General features: G+C 46.6%; 1 protein-coding gene and 1 long non-coding RNA gene across 2 annotated transcripts in view; both read left to right on the forward strand.

Annotated features, from left to right (window-relative positions):
* LOC118396067 (E3 ubiquitin-protein ligase HERC2-like) overlaps nt 1-23,531 on the forward strand; it is a 270,532-nt gene that overhangs the window by 243,057 nt on the left and 3,944 nt on the right. Inside the window, 6 exon segments of the mRNA XM_052525726.1 lie at nt 2,338-2,532; nt 5,086-5,198; nt 8,372-8,447; nt 8,450-8,561; nt 18,539-18,644; nt 19,778-19,990. Coding sequence (XP_052381686.1) covers nt 2,338-2,532; nt 5,086-5,198; nt 8,372-8,447; nt 8,450-8,561; nt 18,539-18,644; nt 19,778-19,990 — 815 coding nt within the window.
* LOC127908757 (uncharacterized) lies at nt 14,449-16,940 on the forward strand. The gene is made up of 6 exons (XR_008068350.1): nt 14,449-14,891; nt 14,936-15,287; nt 15,376-15,799; nt 15,932-16,475; nt 16,696-16,855; nt 16,900-16,940. It is a non-coding gene; the product is annotated as an uncharacterized LOC127908757 (long non-coding RNA).

A 23,531-nucleotide genomic window follows, 5' to 3' on the forward strand; every position in this document is an offset into this window, starting at 1 on the left:
TGTACTGTTGGAGTCTACTTTCGTAACTGGAGGGTGTGTGTTGCTTCTCACCACTCTGACTTATCTGAGCATTAGGATTGGGGAAATATGCTTGTGGTTAGGTGTTAGGAATGTGGTTAGGGGTTAAGAATGTGGTTAGGGGTTAAGAATGTGGTTAGGGGTTAGGAATGTGGTTAGGGGTTAGGAATGTGGTTAGGGGTTAGGAATGGGGTTAGGGGTTAGGAATGTGGTTAGGGGTTAGGAATGTGGTTAGGGGTTAGGAATGGGGTTAGGGGTTAGGAATGGGGTTAGGGGTTAGGAATGTGGTTAGGGGTTAGGAATGGGGTTAGGGGTTAGGAATGTGGTTAGGGGTTAGGAATGGGGTTAGGGGTTAGGAATGTGGTTAGGGGTTAGGAATGTGGTTAGGTGTTATGAATGACTGTGCTATCAGATATAGGACAGACACTGAAGAACACACTTCCTTTAGATTTGTGATTATTATTATTATTATATATTATTTAGATTTTTGTTCTGTTATTCAATGTGTTTCTAATAGCAGTAAGGACTATCTGTTATTCAATGTGTTTCTATGGGCTAATAGCAGTAAGGACTGTCTGTTATTCAATGTGTTTCTAATAGCAGTAAGGACTATCTGTTATTCAATGTGTTTCTATTGGCTAATAGCAGTAAGGACTATCTGTTATTCAATGTGTTTCTATTGGCTAATAGCAGTAAGGACTGTCTGTTATTCAATGTGTTTCTATGGGCTAATAGCAGTAAGGACTATCTGTTATTCAATGTGTTTCTATGGGCTAATAGCAGTAAGGACTATCTGTTATTCAATGTGTTTCTATTGGCTAATAGCAGTAAGGACTATCTGTTATTCAATGTGTTTCTATGGGCTAATAGCAGTAAGGACTATCTGTTATTCAATGTGTTTCTATGGGCTAATAGCAGTAAGGACTATCTGTTATTCAATGTGTTTCTATTGGCTAATAGCAGTAAGGACTATCTGTTATTCAATGTGTTTCTATTGGCTAATAGCAGTAAGGACTATCTGTTATTCAATGTGTTTCTAATAGCAGTAAGGACTATCTGTTATTCAATGTGTTTCTATGGGCTAATAGCAGTAAGGACTATCTGTTATTCAATGTGTTTCTAAATAGCAGTAAGGACTATCTGTTATTCAATGTGTTTCTATGGGCTAATAGCAGTAAGGACTATCTGTTATTCAATGTGTTTCTAAATAGCAGTAAGGACTATCTGTTATTCAATGTGTTTCTATGGGCTAATAGCAGTAAGGACTATCTGTTATTCAATGTGTTTCTATTGGCTAATAGCAGTAAGGACTATCTGTTATTCAATGTGTTTCTATTGGCTAATAGCAGTAAGGACTATCTGTTATTCAATGTGTTTCTATGGGCTAATAGCAGTAAGGACTATCTGTTATTCAATGTGTTTCTATGGGCTAATAGCAGTAAGGACTGTCTGTTATTCAATGTGTTCTAATAGCAGTAAGGACTATCTGTTATTCAATGTGTTTCCTATCTGTTTTAAACCGTGTAATACTGTAAGGCGCTGTTATTAGGTGTTTCTATGGGCTAATAGCAGTAAGACCAAATTCAATGTTTCATCAAAAACATTTTTTATATATATTTTGTTTTAAACCGCCTTTCTTTACTGTGGGCGCTGTTCAAGTAGGATAATCACTCTGCCCTGCTCCATGAGATGCCCTTCTTTACTGCGGGCGCCATTCAAGTAGGAGAATCACTCTGCCCTGCTCCATGAGACACCGTTCTTTACTGCGGGGCGCTGTTCAAGTAGGAGAATCACTCTGCCCTGCTCTGAGACGCCGTTCTTTACTGCGGGGCGCTGTTCAAGTAGGAGAATCACTCTGCCCTGCTCTGAGACGCTGTTCTTTACTGCGGGGCGCTGTTCAAGTAGGAGAATCACTCTGCCCTGCTCCATGAGACACCGTTCTTTACTGCGGGGCGCTGTTCAAGTAGGAGCATCACTCTGCCCTGCTCTGAGACACCGTTCTTTACTGCGGGGCGCTGTTCAAGTAGGAGCATCACTCTGCCCTGCTCCATGAGACACCGTTCTTTACTGCGGGGCGCTGTTCAAGTAGGAGCATCACTCTGCCCTGCTCCATGAGACACCGTTCTTTACTGCGGGCGCCGTTCAAGTTCAAATAGGCTGAACCATCATGTCACCATATCATCACCACTGACGATGGCTGTCAATCATTGTCGATAGACGATACAGTCGTAACATCGCCCCAACTCTGTGGATGACTGTGGCAGGGGCTGCAGTGAGTCTATAATAGAGATCTGTGTGTGTGTGTGTGTCCTCTACTAGGTGAGTCTGTGGATGACTGTGGCGGGGGCTACAGTGAGTCCATAGCAGAGATGTGTGAGGAGCTCCAGAACGGTCTGACCCCTCTCCTCATCGTGACCCCTAATGGACGAGACGAGTCAGGAGCGAACAGAGACTGTTTCCTGCTCAACCCTGCAGCCAAGTCAGCTCTGCATATGACTATGTTCAGATTCTTAGGTAGGTATCCTCTCCCTCTGCTCCCTGACCCCTGACCCCTAACCCTGCAGCCAAGTCAGCTCTGCATATGACTATGTTCAGATTCTTAGGTAGGTATCCTCTCCCTCTGCTCCCTGACCCCTGACCCCTAACCCTGCAGCCAAGTCAGCTCTGCATATGACTATGTTCAGATTCTTAGGTAGGTATCCTCTCCCTCTGCTACCCCTGACCCCTAACCCTGCAGCCAAGTCAGCTCTGTACCTATGTTCAGATTCCTAGGTAGGTATCCTCTCCCTTCTGCTCCCTGACCCCTAACCCTGCAGCCAAGTCAGCTCTGTACCTAACTATGTTCAGATTCTTAGGTAGGTATCCTCTCCTTCTGCTCCCTGACCCCTAACCCCTAACCCTGCAGCCAAGTCAGCTCTGTACCTAACTATGTTCAGATTCTTAGGTAGGTATCCTCTCCCTCTGCTCCCTGACCCCTAACCCTGCAGCCAACCCTGCAGCCAAGTCGGCTCTGTACCTAACTATGTTCAGATTCTTAGGTAGGTATCCTCTCCCTCTGCTCCCTGACCCCTAACCCTGCAGCCACTCATATCTGTACCTAACTATGTTCAGATTCTTAGGTAGGTATCCTCCCCTCCCCTGCAGCCAAGTCAGCTCTGACCCATGTTCAGATTCTTAGACCTCCCCCTAACCCTGCAGCCAAGTCAGCTCTGTACCAAGTGAACATGTTCAGATTCTTAGGTAGGTATCCTCCCCTCTGCTCCCTGACCCCTGACCCCTAACCCTGCAGCCAAGTCAGCTCTGCCAAGTCAGCTATATGAACATGTTCAGATTCTTAGGTAGGTATCCTCCCCTCATCTGCTCCCTGACCCCTGACCCCTGACCCCTAACCCTGCAGCCAAGTCAGCTCTGTATATGAACATGTTCAGATTCTTAGGTAGGTATCCTCCCCTCCGCTCCCTGACCCCTGACCCCTAACCCTGCAGCCAAGTCAGCTCTGCATACCTAACTATGTTCAGATTCTTAGGTAGGTATCCTCTCCCTCCCGCTCCCTAACCCCTGACCCCTAACCCTGCAGCCAAGTCAGCTCTGTACCTAACTATGTTCAGATTCTTAGGTAGGTATCCTCTCCCTCCGCGACCTAACCCCTGACCCTAACCCTGCAGCCAAGTCAGCTCTGTACCTAACTATGTTCAGATTCTTAGGTAGGTATCCTCTCCCTCCGCGACCTAACCCCTGACCTCTAACCCTGCAGCCACTCATATCTGTACTCAACTATGTTCAGATTCTTAGATAGGTATCCTCTCCCTCCGCTCCCCTGACCCCTGACCCTGCAGCCACTCAGCTCTGTACCTAACTATGTTCAGATTCTTAGATAGGTACCCTCTCCCTCCGCTCCCTGACCCCTGACCCTGCAGCCAAGTCAGCTCTGTACCTAACTATGTTCAGATTCTTAGATAGGTACCCTCTCCCTCCGCTCTTCAACCTGACCCTGGAGCCAAGACCCTCTGGTTTTAACTAACCCTGTTCCTGGAGATTCCTGTAGGTTTTAACTCCAACCCCCTAAAACAGGGCTTTAACTCCAACCCTGTTCCTGGAGAGAAACCCTCCTGTAGGTTTTAACTCCAACCCTGTTCCTGGAGAGAGACCCTCCAGTAGGTTTTAACTCCAACCCTGTTCCTGGAGAGAGACCCTCCAGTAGGTTTTAACTCCAACCCTGTTCCTGGAGAGAGACCCTCCTGTAGGTTTTAACTCCAACCCTGTTCCTGGAGAGAGACCCTCCTGTAGGTTTTAACTCCTGAAATGTCGGTTAATGGCTCAGCACTACCATCCGGGCAGTTCGTCCTCAGTCTCAACCCTTTCCCAGTCTAATAGAGATGTAAAACGTTTGACCTCTGTCATTGCCAACAAAGGGTATATAACAAAGTATTGAGATAAACTTTTGTTATTGACCAAATACTTATTTTCCAACATAATTTGCAAATAAATTCATTAAACATCCTACAATGTGATTTTCTGGAGAGAAAAAAATCAAATTTTGTCTGTCATAGTTGAAGTGTACCTATGATGAAAATTACAGGCCTCTCTCATCGTTTTAAGTGGGAGAACTTGCACAATTGGTGGCTGACTAAATACTTTTTTGCCCCACTGTATCTCTGTCCTTTATCTCTGTCTCAACCCTAACCCAGTCTAATGGAGATCTCTGTCCTGTATCTCTGTCCTTTATCTCTGTCTCAACCCTGGAATGGAAATCTCTGTCCTGTATCTCTGTCCTTTATCTCTGTCTCAACCCTAACCCAGTCTAATGGAGATCTCTGTCCTGTATCTCTGTCCTTTATCTCTGTCTCAACCCTAACCCAGTCTAATGGAGATCTCTGTCCTGTATCTCTGTCCTGTATCTCTGTCCATCAACCCTAACCCAGTCTAATGGAGATCTCTGTCCTGTATCTCTGTCCTGTATCTCTGTCTCAACCCTAACCCAGTCTAATGGAGATCTCTGTCCTGTATCTCTGTCCTTTATCTCTGTCTCAACCCTAACCCAGTCTAATGGAGATCTCTGTCCTGTAGGAGTGCTCCTGGGCATAGCCATCCGTACCGGATCCCCTCTCAGTCTCAACCTGGCTGAACCTGTCTGGAAACAGCTGGCTGGGATGAACCTCACCATCGCTGACCTTAGTGAGGTACTGAACCTGCACTGTCTGCTCGTGTGTGTCTGTGTTGAATGTCAGTAAGTTCAGGACTTAGTTAGAAGTGTGTGTGTGTTGGGAGGGGTGCTGTGTGTGTGTTGGGAGGGGGGGTGCTGTGTGTGAGGGGAGGGAGGGTGTTGTGGGGGTGAGGGAGGGTTGGAGGGGGGGTGCTGTGTGTGTGTTGGGAGGGAGGGGTGCTGTGGGAGGGAGGGAGGGGTGCTGTGTGTGGGGGGGAGGGGTGCTGTGGGAGGGAGGGGTGCTGGGGAGGGAGGGGTGCTGTGTGTGTGTTGGGAGGGAAGGGAGGGATGCTGTGGGAGGGAGGGAAGGGGTGCTGTGGGAGGGAGGGGTGCTGAGGGAGAGGGGGGTGCTGTGGGAGGGAGGGAGGGAGGGAGGGGTGCTGTGGGGGAGGGGTGCTGAGGGAAGGGTGCTGTGGGGGAGGGGTGCTGAGGGTGGGAGGGGTGCTGTGGGAGGGGTGCTGGGAGGGAGGGGTGCTGTGGGTGGGAGGGGTGCTGGGAGGGAGGGGTGCTGAGGGAGGGGAGGGGTGCTGAGGGGAGGGTGCTGAGGGAGGGAGGGGTGCTGAGGGAGGGAGGGGTGCTGAGGGAGGGAGGGGTGCTGTGGGAGGGAGGGGTGCTGTGGGAGGGAGGGGTGCTGAGGGAGGGGTGCTGAGGGGTGCTGTGGGACTACATGGGGCTGGGTGGACTACATATACCTTCTACTGCAGGCTGGGTTATAGTGTTGACTACATGTACCTTCTACTGTAGTTAACAGGGAGTGTTGAGGGGTGCTGTTAACTACATGTACCTTCTACTGTAGTTAACAGGCTGGGTTATAGTGTTGACTACATATACCTTCTACTGTAGGGCTGGGTTATAGTGTTGACTACATATACCTTCTACTGTAGTTAACAGGCTGGGTTATAGTGGACTACATATACCTTCTACTGGGGTGACTACATATACCTTCTACTGTAGTTAACAGGCTGGGTTATAGGGACTACATATACCTTCTACTGTGTTAACAGGCTGGGTTATAGGTTGACTACATATACCTTCTACTGGTTAACAGGCTGGGTTAGGGACTACATATACCTTCTACTGTGCTGGGTTAGGGACTACCCTTCTACTGTAGGGATAGGGACTACATGTACCTTCTACTGTAGTGGCTGGGTTATAGGTTGACTACATATACCTTCTACTGGTTAACAGGCTGGGTTATAGTGTTGACTACATGTACCTTCTACTGCAGGCTGGGTTATAGTGTTGACTACATATACCTTCTACTGGTTAACAGGCTGGGTTATAGTGTTGACTACATGTGTAGTTAACAGGCTGGGGTGTTAGGGGCTGGGTTAGGGACTACATGTACCTTCTACTGTAGTTAACAGGCTGGGTTATAGGGAGGGTTAACAGGGGGTGCTGGGGCTGAGGTTGAGGTAGTTAACAGGCTGGGTTATAGTGTTGACTACATGTACCTTCTACTGTAGTTAACAGGCTGGGTTATAGGTTGAGGTTAACAGGCTGCTACATGTACCTTCTACTGGGTAACAGGCTGGGTTATAGTGAGGGGTGGGTTATAGTGTTGACTACATATACCTTCTACTGTAGGGCTGGGTTAGGGACTACATATACCTTCTACTGGGGTGGGTGTGTTGAGGGTTAACAGGCTGGGTTAGGGAGGGGGGTGCTGTAGGGCTGGGTTATAGTGGAGGTAGTTAACAGTGCTGAGGGAGGGAGGGGCTGGGTTATAGGGACTACATATACCTTCTACTGTAGTTAACAGGCTGGGTTATAGTGTTGACTACATATACCTTCTACTGTAGTTAACAGGCTGGGTTATAGTGTTGACTACTGTACCTTCTACTGTAGTTAACAGGCTGGGTTATAGTGTTGACTACATGTACCTACATCTACTGTAGTTAACAGGCTGGGTTATAGTGTTGACTACATATACCTTCTACTGTAGTTAACAGGCTGGGTTATAGTGTTGACTACATATACCTTCTACTGTAGTTAACAGGCTGGGTTATAGTGTTGACTACATATACCTTCTACTGTAGTTAACAGGCTGGGTTATAGTGTTGACTACATATACCTTCTACTGTAGTTAACAGGCTGGGTTATAGTGTTGACTACATATACCTTCTACTGTAGTTAACAGGCTGGGTTATAGTGTTGACTACATATACCTTCTACTGTAGTTAACAGGCTGGGTTATAGTGTTGACTACATATACCTTCTACTGTAGTTAACAGGCTGGGTGACTAACAGGCTGGGTTATAGTGTTGACATATATACCTTCTACTGTAGTTAACAGGCTGGGTTATAGTGTTGACTACATATAGGCTGGGTTATAGTGTTGACTACATATACCTTCTACTGTAGTTAACAGGCTGGGTTATAGTGTTGACTACATATACCTTCTACTGTAGTTAACAGGCTGGGTTATAGTGTTAACTACATATACCTTCTACTGTAGTTAACAGGCTGGGTTATAGTGTTGACTACATATACCAAGTTAGGTTATTCAAAAGGTCTTAACAAGTATGCCATTTAGCCGGTCAAGTCGCATTCCACAGATACCCTCTAATGACAGTTAAACAGAATTCAGTTAATATTACTATATTGTGCGTGTGTGTATACGCCCCATCTTCAGCCTTGGTGCCTGTTGTGTGACTGTGTGTGAGAGACTAGTGTGTACTGTGGTACCGTGTGCATCTCTCCTGCGTCCACGCTGTAATCATGAGATTCTGGAACGCGTTCAGCCTGACCGTGATACAGGAAGAGGCTGTTTCCTCACAAAGCCTCTGTTGTCACGCGGGTTAGCCCCAAAGCTTTACTGAAGGTTACACAGGAATTTACCCAGCACCAGAATACAGCCAGAGAGCGTCACTCACACTCACTCAGTCATACTGTGTATACACTCTGATAGTAATCAGAGAGGACTCACATGCAAACTGTGAGTTATAACCTTCACTTAAAACAACGTCAAAAATGCATTCCTCTCCTAAGAGCCAATGAGATTCCCGTTCAAGTTCTCCTAGACTGTAGAGACAGACAGTCAAGTGAAAAACACACATTTAGATGGAAAAACACATACAACTAAAGGCAAAGGCCACTGGTCTTTTCTCGTGTCATTTTTACACAGAGTGTTGTTCTCTTCCCCTTCAGGTGGATAAAGACTTTATACCTGGCCTGATGTACATCAGAGACAATGAGGCCACGGCTGAGGAGTTTGAGGGCATGACTCTCCCTTCACAGTCCCTAACGCCAACGGACAGGATATCCAGCTCAGCTCTAAATACTCCCACATCACCCTGGAGAACAGGGCCGAGTATGTCCGCCTCGCCATCAACTACAGGTGAAAACAACTACATATAGATCACCAGTGTTCCCTCTAAACTGGGTGCTACTGATCACCAGTGTTCCCTCTAAACTGGGTGCTACTGATCACCAGTTCCCTCTAAACTGGGTGCTACTGATCACCAGTTCCCTCTAAACTGGGTGCTACTGATCACCAGTGTTCCTCTAAACTGGGTGCTACCGATCACCAGTGTTCCCTCTAAACTGGGTGCTACTGATCACCAGTTCCCTCTAAACTGGGTGCTACTGATCACCAGTGTTCCCTCTAAACTGGGTGCTACCGATCACCAGTGTTCCCTCTAAACTGGGTGCTACTGATCACCAGTGTTCCTCTAAACTGGGTGCTACTGATCACCAGTGTTCCTCTAAACTGGGTGCTACTGATCACCAGTGTTCCCTCTAAACTGGGTGCTACTGATCACCAGTGTTCCTCTAAACTGGGTGCTACTGATCACCAGTGTTCCCTCTAAACTGGGTGCTACTGATCACCAGTGTTCCCTCTAAACTGGGTGCTACTGATCACCAGTGTTCCTCTAAACTGGGTGCTACTGATCACCAGTGTTCCCTCTAAACTGGGTGCTACTGATCACCAGTGTTCCCTCTAAGCTGGGTGCTACTGATCACCAGTGTTCCCTCTAAACTGGGTGCTACTGATCACCAGTGTTCCCTCTAAACTGGGTGCTACTGATCACCAGTGTTCCCTCTAAACTGGGTGCTACTGATCACCAGTGTTCCCTCTAAACTGGGTGCTACCGATCACCAGTGTTCCCTCTAAACTGGGTGCTACTGATCACCAGTGTCCCTCTAAACTGGGTGCTACTGATCACCAGTGTTCCCTCTAAACTGGGTGCTACTGATCACCAGTGTTCCCTCTAATCACCAGCTGGGTGCTACTGATCACCAGTGTTCCCTCTAAACTGGGTGCTACTGATCACCAGTGTTCCCTCTAAGCTGGGTGCTACTGATCACCAGTGTTCCCTCTAAACTGGGTGCTACTGATCACCAGTGTTCCCTCTAAACTGGGTGCTACTGATCACCAGTGTTCCCTCTAAGCTGGGTGCTACTGATCACCAGTGTTCCCTCTAAGCTGGGTGCTACTGATCACCAGTGTTCCCTCTAAACTGGGTGCTACTGATCACCAGTGTTCCCTCTAAACTGGGTGCTACTGATCACCAGTGTTCCCTCTAAACTGGGTGCTACTGATCACCAGTGTTCCCTCTAAGCTGGGTGCTACTGATCACCAGTGTTCCCTCTAAACTGGGTGCTACTGATCACCAGTGTTCCCTCTAAACTGGGTGCTACTGATCACCAGTGTTCCCTCTAAACTGGGTGCTACTGATCACCAGTGTTCCCTCTAAGCTGGGTGCTACTGATCACCAGTGTTCCTCTAAACTGGGTGCTACTGATCACCAGTGTTCCCTCTAAACTGGGTGCTACTGATCACCAGTGTTCCCTCTAAACTGGGTGCTACTGATCACCAGTGTTCCTCTAAACTGGGTGCTACTGATCACCAGTGTTCCTCTAAACTGGGTGCTACCGATCACCAGTGTTCCCTCTAAACTGGGTGCTACTGATCACCAGTGTTCCCTCTAAACTGGGTGCTACTGATCACCAGTGTTCCCTCTAAACTGGGTGCTACCGATCACCAGTGTTCCTCTAAACTGGGTGCTACTGATCACCAGTGTTCCCTCTAAACTGGGTGCTACTGATCACCAGTGTTCCCTCTAAACTGGGTGCTACTGATCACCAGTGTTCCCTCTAAACTGGGTGCTACTGATCACCAGTGTTCCCTCTAAACTGGGTGCTACTGATCACCAGTGTTCCTCTAAACTGGGTGCTACTGATCACCAGTGTTCCCTCTAAACTGGGTGCTATTGATCACCAGTGTTCCCTCTAAACTGGGTGCTACTGATCACCAGTGTTCCCTCTAAACTGGGTGCTACTGATCACCAGTGTTCCCTCTAAACTGGGTGCTACTGATCACCAGTGTTCCCTCTAAACTGGGTGCTACTGATCACCAGTGTTCCCTCTAAACTGGGTGCTACTGATCACCAGTGTTCCCTAAACTGGGTGCTACTGATCACCAGTGTTCCCTCTAAACTGGGTGCTACTGATCACCAGTGTTCCCTCTAAGCTGGGTGCTACTGATCACCAGTGTTCCCTCTAAGCTGGGTGCTACTGATCACCAGTGTTCCCTCTAAACTGGGTGCTACTGATCACCAGTGTTCCCTCTAAACTGGGTGCTACTGATCACCAGTGTTCCCTCTAAGCTGGGTGCTACTGATCACCAGTGTTCCCTCTAAACTGGGTGCTACTGATCACCAGTGTTCCTCTAAACTGGGTGCTACTGATCACCAGTGTTCCTCTAAACTGGGTGCTACTGATCACCAGTGTTCCCTCTAAACTGGGTGCTACTGATCACCAGTGTTCCCTCTAAACTGGGTGCTACTGATCACCAGTGTTCCTCTAAACTGGGTGCTACTGATCACCAGTGTTCCCTCTAAACTGGGTGCTACTGATCACCAGTGTCCCTCTAAACTGGGTGCTACTGATCACCAGTGTTCCCTCTAAACTGGGTGCTACTGATCACCAGTGTTCCCTCTAAACTGGGTGCTACTGTGTTCCCTCTAAACTGGGTGCTACTGATCACCAGTGTTCCCTAAGCTGGGTGCTACTGATCACCAGTTCCCTCTAAACTGGGTGCTACTGATCACCAGTGTTCCTCTAAACTGGGTGCTACTGATCACCAGTGTTCCCTCTAAACTGGGTGCTACTGATCACCAGTGTTCCCTCTAAACTGGGTGCTACTGATCACCAGTGTTCCCTCTAAACTGGGTGCTACTGATCACCAGTGTTCCCTCTAAACTGGGTGCTACTGATCACCAGTGTTCCCTCTAAACTGGGTGCTACTGATCACCAGTGTTCCCTCTAAACTGGGTGCTACTGATCACCAGTGTTCCTCTAAGCTGGGTGCTACTGATCACCAGTGTTCCCTCTAAACTGGGTGCTACTGATCACCAGAGTGTGTTAGTCCTCCTCCAAACTGGGTGCTACTGATCACCAGTGTTCCCTCTAAACTGGGTGCTACTGATCACCAGTGTTCCCTCTAAACTGGGTGCTACTGATCACCTGTTCCTCTAAAGTGTGTGCTACTGATCACCTGTTCCTCTAAACTGGGTGCTACTGATCACCAGTGTTCCCTCTAAACTGGGTGCTACTGATCACCTGTCCTCTAAACTGGGTGCTTGATCACCAGTGTCCTCTAGAGTGGGTGCTACTGATCACCAGTGTCCTCTAGAGTGGGTGCTAGTCTGATCACCAGTGTTCCCTCTAAACTGGGTGCTACTGATCACCAGTGTCCTCTAAACTGTGTGCTTGATCACCAGTGTTCCTCTAAAGTGGGTGCTACTGATCACCAGTGTTCCTCTAAGTGGGTGCTACTGATCACCAGTGTCCTCTAAGTGGGTGCTACTGTCACCTGTTCCTCCAGAGTGGGTGCTACTGTCCTCCAGTGTGTGTGTGGGTGCTACTGATCACCAGTAGGGCTGCTACTGATCACCAGGGACCTCAAACTGGGTGCTACTGATCACTGTGCCGAAGCTGATATCACCATGTTCCCTCTAATACTGGGTGCACTGATCAAAAGTAATCCTCTAAAACTGGGTGCACTGAACCAAAATAGAAACTGGGTGCTACTGATCACCAGTCCCTCTAGGTTGGGTGCTACTGATCACAGTTTCCCTAGAAGGAAATGGAAATGTCAAATGAAATGCATTCCCTCTAAACTGGGTGCTACTGATCACCAGTGTTCCCTCTAACTGGGTGCTACTGATCACCAGTGTTCCTCTAAACTGGGGAGGATCACCAGTGACTGGGAATCACAGTGTTCCCTCTAAACTGGGTGCCACTGATCACCAGTGTTCCCTCTAAACTGGGTGCTACTGATCACCAGTGTTCCTCTAAACTGGGTGCTACTGATCACCAGTGTTCCCTCTAAACTGGGTGCTACTGATCACCAGTGTCCCTCTAAGCTGGGTGCTACTGATCACCAGTGTTCCCTCTAAACTGGGTGCTACATGATCACCAGTGTTCCTCTAAACTGGGTGCTACTGATCACCATGTTCCTCTAAACTGGGTGCTACTGATCACCAGTGTTCCTCTAAACTGGGTGAGGATCACAGTGTTCCCTCTACTGGGAATACTGATCATTAGTGTCCCTCTAAACTGGAGTGCTACTGGGAATCACAGTGTTCCCTCTAAACTAGGGGTCCTAATCTGATCACCAGTGTTCCCTCTGAACTGGGAATACATGATCACCAGTGTTCCTCTAAACTGGGTGCTACTGATCACCATGACTGGGAATGCATTCACCAGTGTCCTAAACTGGGTGCTACTGATCACCATGACTGGAAATACTGATCACATTCAAGCTGGGTGCTACTGATCACCAGGTTCCCTCTAAACTGGGTGCTACATTCACCAGTGTTCCTAATCACCAGGTTCCTCTAAACTGGGTGTCACCAGTGTTCCCTCTAAACTGGGAATGCATTCACCAGTTCCTCTAAACTGGGTGGTACTGATCACCAGTGTTACCTCTAAACTGGGTGCTACTGATCACCAGTGTTCCCTCTAAACTGGGTGCTATTCATTAGAGTGTGTGTGTAGTCTGTGTCCAGAGTGGGAATGTAGTCTGTCCTCCAGAGTGTGTGTGTAGTCTGTCCTCCAGAGTGTGTGTTGTAGTCTTCCTCCAGAGTGTGTGTTGTAGTCTGTCCTCCAGAGTGTGTGTTGTAGTCTGTCCTCCAGAGTGTGTGGGTAGTCTGTCCTCCAGAGTGTGTGTTGTAGTCTGTCTTCCAGAGTGTGTGTGTAGTCTGTCCTCCAGAGTGTGTGTTGTAGTCTGTCTTCCAGAGTGTGTGTGTAGTCTGTCCTCCAGAGTGTGTGTTGTAGTCTGTCTTCCAGAGTGTGTGTGTAGTCTGTCCTCCAGAGTGTGTGTGTAGTCTGTCCTCCAGAGTGTGTGTGTAGTCTGTCCTCCAGAGTGTGTGTTGTAGTCTGTCCTCCAGAGTGTGTGTTGTAGTCTGTCCTCCAGAGTGTGTGTGTAGTCTGTCTTCCAGAGTGTGTGTGTAGTCTGTCCTCCAGAGTGTGTGTTGTAGTCTGTCCTCCAGAGTGTGTGTGTAGTCTGTCCTCCAGAGTGTGTGTGTAGTCTGTCCTCCAGAGTGTGTGTGTAGTCTGTCCTCCAGAGTGTGTGTTGTAGTCTGTCCTCCAGAGTGTGTGTTGTAGTCTGTCCTCCAGAGTGTGTGTGTAGTCTGTCCTCCAGAGTGTGTGTGTAGTCTGTCCTCCAGAGTGTGTGTGTAGTCTGTCCTCCAGAGTGTTGTGTGTAGTCTGTCCTCCAGAGTGTTGTGTGTAGTCTGTCCTCCAGAGTGTTGTGTGTAGTCTGTCCTCCAGAGTGTGTGTTGTAGTCTGTCCTCCAGAGTGTGTGTGTAGTCTGTCCTCCAGAGTGTGTGTGTAGTCTGTCCTCCAGAGTGTTGTGTGTAGTCTGTCCTCCAGAGTGTTGTGTGTAGTCTGTCCTCCAGAGTGTGTGTGTAGTCTGTCCTCCAGAGTGTGTGTGTAGTCTGTCCTCCAGAGTGTTGTGTGTAGTCTGTCCTCCAGAGTGTTGTGTGTAGTCTGTCCTCCAGAGTGTGTGTGTAGTCTGTCCTCCAGAGTGTGTGTGTAGTCTGTCCTCCAGAGTGTGTGTTGTAGTCTGTCCTCCAGAGTGTGTGTTGTAGTCTGTCCTCCAGAGTGTGTGTGTAGTCTGTCCTCCAGAGTGTGTGTGTAGTCTGTCCTCCAGAGTGTGTGTTGTAGTCTGTCCTCCAGAGTGTGTGTTGTAGTCTGTCCTCCAGAGTGTGTGTAGTCTGTCCTCCAGAGTGTGTGTGTAGTCTGTCCTCCAGAGTGTGTGTGTAGTCTGTCCTCCAGAGTGTGTGTTGTAGTCTGTCCTCCAGAGTGTGTGTTGTAGTCTGTCCTCCAGAGTGTGTGTGTAGTCTGTCCTCCAGAGTGTGTGTGTTTGTGTGTCCAAGTAGGGCTGAGAATCACTTCGGTGCCGATACTGATATCAATATTTTATAATACCTGGAATCACGTATCAAAATAATCGTCCAAAACTACACTGAACCAAAATAGAAACGCAACAATCTCAGGTTTTACTGACTCTCAGTTCATAGAAGGAAATCAGTCAAATGAAATGCATTCATTAGGTCCTAATCTATGGAGGTCACATGACTGGGAATACATTCATTAGGTCCTAATCTATGGAGGTCACATGACTGGGAATACATTCATTAGGTCCTAATCTATGGAGGTCACATGACTGGGAATACATTCATTAGGCCCTAATCTATGGAGGTCACATGACTGGGAATGCATTCATTAGGTCCTAATCTATGGAGGTCACATGACTGGGAATACATTCATTAGGTCCTAATCTATGGAGGTCACATGACTGGGAATACATTCATTAGGCCCTAATCTATGGAGGTCACATGACTGGGAATACATTCATTAGGTCCTAATCTATGGAGGTCACATGACTGGGAATACATTCATTAGGCCCTAATCTATGGAGGTCACATGACTGGGAATACATTCATTAGGTCCTAATCTATGGAGGTCACATGACTGGGAATACATTCATTAGGTCCTAATCTATGGAGGTCACATGACTGGGAATACATTCATTAGGCCCTAATCTATGGAGGTCACATGACTGGGAATACATTCATTAGGTCCTAATCTATGGATGTCACATGACTGGGAATGCATTCATTAGGTCCTAATCTATGGAGGTCACATGACTGGGAATACATTCATTAGGTCCTAATCTATGGAGGTCACATGACTGGGAATACATTCATTAGGTCCTAATCTATGGAGGTCACATGACTGGGAATACATTCATTAGGTCCTAATCTATGGAGGTCACATGACTGGGAATACATTCATTAGGTCCTAATCTATGGAGGTCACATGACTGGGAATACATTCATTAGGCCCTAATCTATGGAGGTCACATGACTGGGAATGCATTCATTAGGTCCTAATCTATGGAGGTCACATGACTGGGAATGCATTCATTAGGTCCTAATCTATGGAGGTCACATGACTGGGAATACATTCATTAGGTCCTAATCTATGGAGGTCACATGACTGGGAATACATTCATTAGGTCCTAATCTATGGAGGTCACATGACTGGGAATACATTCATTAGGTCCTAATCTATTGATGTCACATGACTGGGAATACATTCATTAGGTCCTAATCTATGGATGTCACATGACTGGGAATACATTCATTAGGTCCTAATCTATTGATGTCACATGACTGGGAATACATTCATTAGGCCCTAATCTATGGAGGTCACATGACTGGGAATACATTCATTAGGTCCTAATCTATGGAGGTCACATGACTGGGAATACATTCATTAGGTCCTAATCTATGGAGGTCACATGACTGGGAATACATTCATTAGGTCCTAATCTATGGAGGTCACATGACTGGGAATACATTCATTAGGTCCTAATCTATGGAGGTCACATGACTGGGAATACATTCATTAGGTCCTAATCTATGGAGGTCACATGACTGGGAATACATTCATTAGGTCCTAATCTATGGAGGTCACATGACTGGGAATACATTCATTAGGTCCTAATCTATGGAGGTCACATGACTGGGAATACATTCATTAGGTCCTAATCTATGGAGGTCACATGACTGGGAATGCATTCATTAGGTCCTAATCTATGGAGGTCACATGACTGGGAATGCATTCATTAGGTCCTAATCTATGGAGGTCACATGACTGGGAATACATTCATTAGGTCCTAATCTATGGAGGTCACATGACTGGGAATACATTCATTAGGCCCTAATCTATGGAGGTCACATGACTGGGAATACATTCGTTAGGTCCTAATCTATGGAGGTCACATGACTGGGAATACATTCATTAGGTCCTAATCTATGGAGGTCACATGACTGGGAATGCATTCATTAGGTCCTAATCTATGGAGGTCACATGACTGGGAATACATTCATTAGGTCCTAATCTATGGAGGTCACATGACTGGGAATACATTTATTAGGCCCTAATCTATGGAGGTCACATGACTGGGAATACATTCATTAGGTCCTAATCTATGGAGGTCACATGACTGGGAATACATTCATTAGGTCCTAATCTATGGAGGTCACATGACTGGGAATACATTCATTAGGTCCTAATCTATGGAGGTCACATGACTGGGAATACATTCATTAGGTCCTAATCTATGGATGTCACATGACTGGGAATACATTCATTAGGCCCTAATCTATGGAGGTCACATGACTGGGAATACATTCATTAGGTCCTAATCTATGGAGGTCACATGACTGGGAATACATTATTTTATTTTTTTAATATATTTTTTTCACCTTTATTTAACCAGGTAGCGTAGTTGAGAACAAGTTCTCATTTGCAACTGCGACCTGGCCAAGATAAAGCATAGCAGTGTGAACAGACAATACAGAGTTACACCAGTCAGTATCTGACCAGCATTCACATCATGCAGCAGATACATCTCCTTCACATAGAGTTGATCAGGCTGTTGATTGTGGCCTGTGGAATGTTGTCCCACTCCTCTTCAATGACTGTGTGAAGTACAAAGTACTGGATATCGATGGGAAACTGGAACACGCTGTCGTACACGTCGATCCAGTGCATCCCAAACATGCTCAATGGGTGACATGTCTGAGTATGCAGGCCATGGAAGAACTGAGACATTCTCAGCTTCCAGGAATTGTGTACAGATCCTTGCGACATGGGGCCGTACATTATCATGCTGAAACATGAGGTGATGGCGGCGGATGAATGGCACCACAATGGGCCCCAGGATCTCGTCACGGTATCTCTGTGCATTCAAATTGCCGTCGATAAAATGCAATTGTGTTCGTTGTCCGTAGCTTATGCCTGCCCATATCATAACCCCACCATGGGGCACTCTGTTCACAACGTTGACATCAGCAAACTGCACACGGTATCTGCTATCTGCCTGGTACAGTTGAAACCGGGATTCATCCATGAAGAGCACTCTACTCCAATGTGCCAGTGGCCATCGAAGGTGAGCATGAAGTTGGTTACGACGCAGAACTGCAGTCAGATGAAGACTCTAGTGAGGATGACAAGCACGCAGATGAGCTTTCCTGAGACGGGTTCTGACCAGTTTGTTCAGGAATTCTTCGGTTGTGCGAACCCACAGTTTCATCAGCTGTTCGGGTGGCTGGTCTGACAATCCCACAGGTGAAGAAGCCGGATGTGGAGGTCCTGGGTTGGCGTGGTTACATCTGGTCTGCGGTTGTGAGGCAGGTTGGACTTACTGCCAAATTCTCTAAAACAACATTGGAGGTGGCTTATGGTAGAGAAATGAACATTCAAGGCTCTGACAACAGCTCTGGTGGACATTCCTACAGTCAGCATGCCAAGTGTACCTCAAAACGTCAATGCTCTGACAACAGCTCTGGTGGACATTCCTACAGTCAGCATGCCAAGTGTACCTCAAAACGTCAATGCTCTGACAACAGCTCTGGTGGACATTCCTACAGTCAGCATGCCAAGTGTACCTCAAAACGTCAGACATCTGTGGCATTGTGTTATGTGACAAAACTGCACGTTTTTAGAGTGGCCTTTTATTGTCCCCAGCACGAGGTGCACCTGTGTAACGATCGTTCTCTTTAATCAGCCTCTTTGCCACACCTGTCAGGCGGATGGATTAAAATCTGTGCACAAAATTTGAGAGAAATAAGGTTTTTGTTGAGTATAGAACATTTCAGGGACTTTCTATGGGACCAACACTTTGCTTTTTATATTTTTGTTCAGTATAATATTGCGGTATGTAACTGTAGGGATTTCTGTTCTCTATAATTCCTCCCGGTTTTACCACGTGTCCCTGTCTGTCTCCCCCAGGCTCCATGAGTTTGATGAGCAGGTGTCAGCTGTGAGGGAAGGGATGGCTCGGGTAGTACCTGTCCCTCTGCTCTCCCTCTTCACAGGATATGAGCTGGAGACAATGGTAAGTACATACAGAACTAGTTTACAGTGAAGAGGGATAGATACTGTTGAATGATCCCACAGTTGTATTGTGCAACATTCTGATCCGCTTGTATTCCACAGGCATTAATAGCATCTAGAATACTATTTGGCTTCATTGAAGGCTATACGGAACTCTGTCATGTTGGTTCTCTCTCTCGCGCTCTCTGTCTCTCTATCTCTTTCAGTGTCTGTCTCTCTCTCTCTCGCGCTCTCTGTCTCTCTCTCTCGCGCTCTCTGTCTCTCTCTCTTTCAGTGTCTGTCTCTCTCTCTCGCGCTCTCTGTCTCTCTCTATCTCTTTTCAGTGCTCTCTCTGTCTGTCTCTCTGTGTCTCTGTCTCTCTGTCTCTCTGTCTCTCTGTCTCGCGCTCTCTGTCTCTCTATCTCTTTCAGTGTCTGTCTCTCTGTCTCGCGCTCTCTGTCTCTCTATCTCTTTCAGTGTCTCTCTTTCAGTGTCTGTCTCTCTGTGTCTTTGTCTCTCTGTGTCTTTGTCTCTCTGTGTCTTTGTCTCTCTGTGTCTTTGTCTCTCTGTATCTCTGTCTCTCTGTCTCTCTCTGTCTCTCTCTGTCTCTCTCTCGGTCTCTCTGTGTCTCTGTCTCTCTGTGTCTCTGTGTCTCTCTCTCTGTCTCTCTGTGTCTCTGTGTCTCTGTCTCTCTGTGTCTCTGTCTCTCTGTGTCTCTGTCTCTCTGTGTCTCTGTCTCTCTGTGTCTCTGTGTCTCTGTCTCTCTGTCTCTCTGTGTCTCTGTCTCTCTGTGTCTCTGTCTCTCTGTGTCTCTGTCTCTCTGTGTCTCTGTCTCTCTGTGTCTCTGTCTCTCTGTCTCTCTGTGTCTCTGTCTCTCTCTCTGTCTCTCTCTGTCTCTGTCTCTCTCTCTCTCTCTCTGTGTGTGAGTGTCCTAGCCTAGTCTGTCACCCTGTCTGGGCCCTGGTCTGTCACCCTGTCTGGGCCCTGGTCTGTCACCCTGTCTGGGCCCTGGTCTGTCACCCTGTCTGGGCCCTGGTCTGTCACCCTGTCTGGGCCCTGGTCTGTCACCCTGTCTGGGCCCTGGTCATAAACAGTGAACTGTTTGGAATAAGCAGCTTTTTGTCCATCCCTCTCCCTCCTGTCGTCTGTGTCCAGGTGTGCGGCAGTCCAGACATCCCCCTCCACCTGTTGAAGTCAGTAGCCACCTATAAAGGTGTTGAGCCAACCTCTCCTCTCATCCACTGGTTCTGGGAGGTCATGGAGTCCTTCTCCAACACGGAGAGATCTCTGTTCCTGCGCTTCGTCTGGGGACGGACACGCCTCCCACGCACCATCGCTGACTTCAGAGGACGGGACTTCGTTGTCCAGGTGAGAACTTGTCAGTCAGCCAGGCAGCCAGTCAATCTCTTTCTTGTCCTAGACATTTGAATCAGTCTCTACAAGAGATGTGCATCTGCCCTTTCAGGAACGACTCTATACTGGTGTGGAATGACTGGTACCATACAGGAACCATACGTATCTAGATATATGGACTGGTACCATACAGGAACCATACGTATCTAGATACATGGACTGGTACCATACAGGAACCATACGTATCTAGATATATGGACTGGTACCATACAGGAACCATACGTATCTAGATACATGGACTGGTACCATACAGGAACCATACGTATCTAGATACATGGACTGGTACCATACAGGAACCATACGTATCTAGATACATGGACTGGTACCATACAGGAACCATACGTATCTAGATACATGGACTGGTACCATACAGGAACCATATGTATCTAGATACATGGACTGGTACCATACAGGAACCATACGTATCTAGATATATGGACTGGTACCATACAGGAACCATACGTATCTAGATACATGGACTGGTACCATACAGGAACCATACGTATCTAGATACATGGACTGGTACCATACAGGAACCATACGTATCTAGATATATGGACTGGTACCATACAGGAACCATACGTATCTAGATATATGGACTGGTACCATACAGGAACCATACGTATCTAGATACATGGACTGGTACCATACAGGAACCATACGTATCTAGATACATGGACTGGTACCATACAGGAACCATACGTATCTAGATACATGGACTGGTACCATACAGGAACCATATGTATCTAGATACATGGACTGGTACCATACAGGAACCATACGTATCTAGATACATGGACTGGTACCATACAGGAACCATACGTATCTAGATACATGGACTGGTACCATACAGGAACCATACGTATCTAGATACATGGACTGGTACCATACAGGAACCATACGTATCTAGATACATGGACTGGTACCATACAGGAACCATACGTATCTAGATATATGGACTGGTACCATACAGGAACCATACGTATCTAGATATATGGACTGGTACCATACAGGAACCATACGTATCTAGATATATGGACTGGTACCATACAGGAACCATACGTATCTAGATACATGGACTGGTACCATACAGGAACCATACGTATCTAGATACATGGACTGGTACCATACAGGAACCATACGTATCTAGATACATGGACTGGTACCATACAGGAACCATACGTATCTAGATACATGGACTGGTACCATACAGGAACCATACGTATCTAGATACATGGACTGGTACCACACAGGAACCATACGTATCTAGATACATGGACTGGTACCACACAGGAACCATACGTATCTAGATATATGGACTGGTACCATACAGGAACCATACGTATCTAGATATATGGACTGGTACCATACAGGAACCATACGTATCTAGATACATGGACTGGTACCACACAGGAACCATATGTATCTAGATACATGGACTGGTACCATACAGGAACCATACGTATCTAGATACATGGACTGGTACCATACAGGAACCATATGTATCTAGATACATGGACTGGTACCATACAGGAACCATATGTATCTAGATACATGGACTGGTACCATACAGGAACCATACGTATCTAGATACATGGACTGGTACCATACAGGAACCATATGTATCTAGATACATGGACTGGTACCATACAGGAACCATATGTATCTAGATACATGGACTGGTACCATACAGGAACCATACGTATCTAGACACATGGACTGGTACCATACAGGAACCATATGTATCTAGATACATGGACTGGTACCATACAGGAACCATATGTATCTAGATACATGGACTGGTACCATACAGGAACCATATGTATCTAGATACATGGACTGGTACCATACAGGAACCATACGTATCTAGATACATGGACTGGTACCATACAGGAACCATATGTATCTAGATACATGGACTGGTACCATACAGGAACCATACGTATCTAGATATATGGACTGGTACCATACAGGAACCATACGTATCTAGATATATGGACTGGTACCATACAGGAACCATACGTATCTAGATATATGGACTGGTACCATACAAGAACCATACGTATCTAGATATATGGACTGGTACCATACAGGAACCATACGTATCTAGATATATGGACTGGTACCATACAGGAACCATACGTATCTAGATATATGGACTGGTACCATACAGGAACCATACGTATCTAGATATATGGACTGGTACCATACAGGAACCATACGTATCTAGATACATGGACTGGTACCATACAGGAACCATACGTATCTAGATACATGGACTGGTACCATACAGGAACCATACGTATCTAGATACATGGACTGGTACCATACAGGAACCATACGTATCTAGATACATGGACTGGTACCATACAGGAACCATACGTATCTAGATACATGGACTGGTACCACACAGGAACCATACGTATCTAGATACATGGACTGGTACCATACAGGAACCATATGTATCTAGATACATGGACTGGTACCATACAGGAACCATACGTATCTAGATACATGGACTGGTACCATACAGGAACCATACGTATCTAGATACATGGACTGGTACCATACAGGAACCATACGTATCTAGATACATGGACTGGTACCATACAGGAACCATACGTATCTAGATATATGGACTGGTACCATACAGGAACCATACGTATCTAGATATATGGACTGGTACCATACAGGAACCATACGTATCTAGATATATGGACTGGTACCATACAGGAACCATACGTATCTAGATATATGGACTGGTACCATACAGGAACCATACGTATCTAGATACATGGACTGGTACCATACAGGAACCATACGTATCTAGACACATGGACTGGTACCATACAGGAACCATACGTATCTAGATACATGGACTGGTACCATACAGGAACCATACGTATCTAGATACATGGACTGGTACCATACAGGAACCATACGTATCTAGATACATGGACTGGTACCACACAGGAACCATACGTATCTAGATACATGGACTGGTACCACACAGGAACCATACGTATCTAGATATATGGACTGGTACCATACAGGAACCATACGTATCTAGATATATGGACTGGTACCATACAGGAACCATACGTATCTAGATACATGGACTGGTACCATACAGGAACCATACGTATCTAGATACATGGACTGGTACCATACAGGAACCATACGTATCTAGATATATGGACTGGTACCATACAGGAACCATACGTATCTAGATACATGGACTGGTACCATACAGGAACCATACGTATCTAGATACATGGACTGGTACCATACAGGAACCATACGTATCTAGATATATGGACTGGTACCATACAGGAACCATACGTATCTAGATATATGGACTGGTACCATACAAGAACCATACGTATCTAGACACATGGACTGGTACCATACAGGAACCATACGTATCTAGATACATGGACTGGTACCATACAGGAACCATACGTATCTAGATATATGGACTGGTACCATACAGGAA

Source organism: Oncorhynchus keta, chromosome 1, assembly GCF_023373465.1.
Source record: "Oncorhynchus keta strain PuntledgeMale-10-30-2019 chromosome 1, Oket_V2, whole genome shotgun sequence".
Lineage (NCBI taxonomy): Eukaryota > Metazoa > Chordata > Actinopteri > Salmoniformes > Salmonidae > Oncorhynchus > Oncorhynchus keta.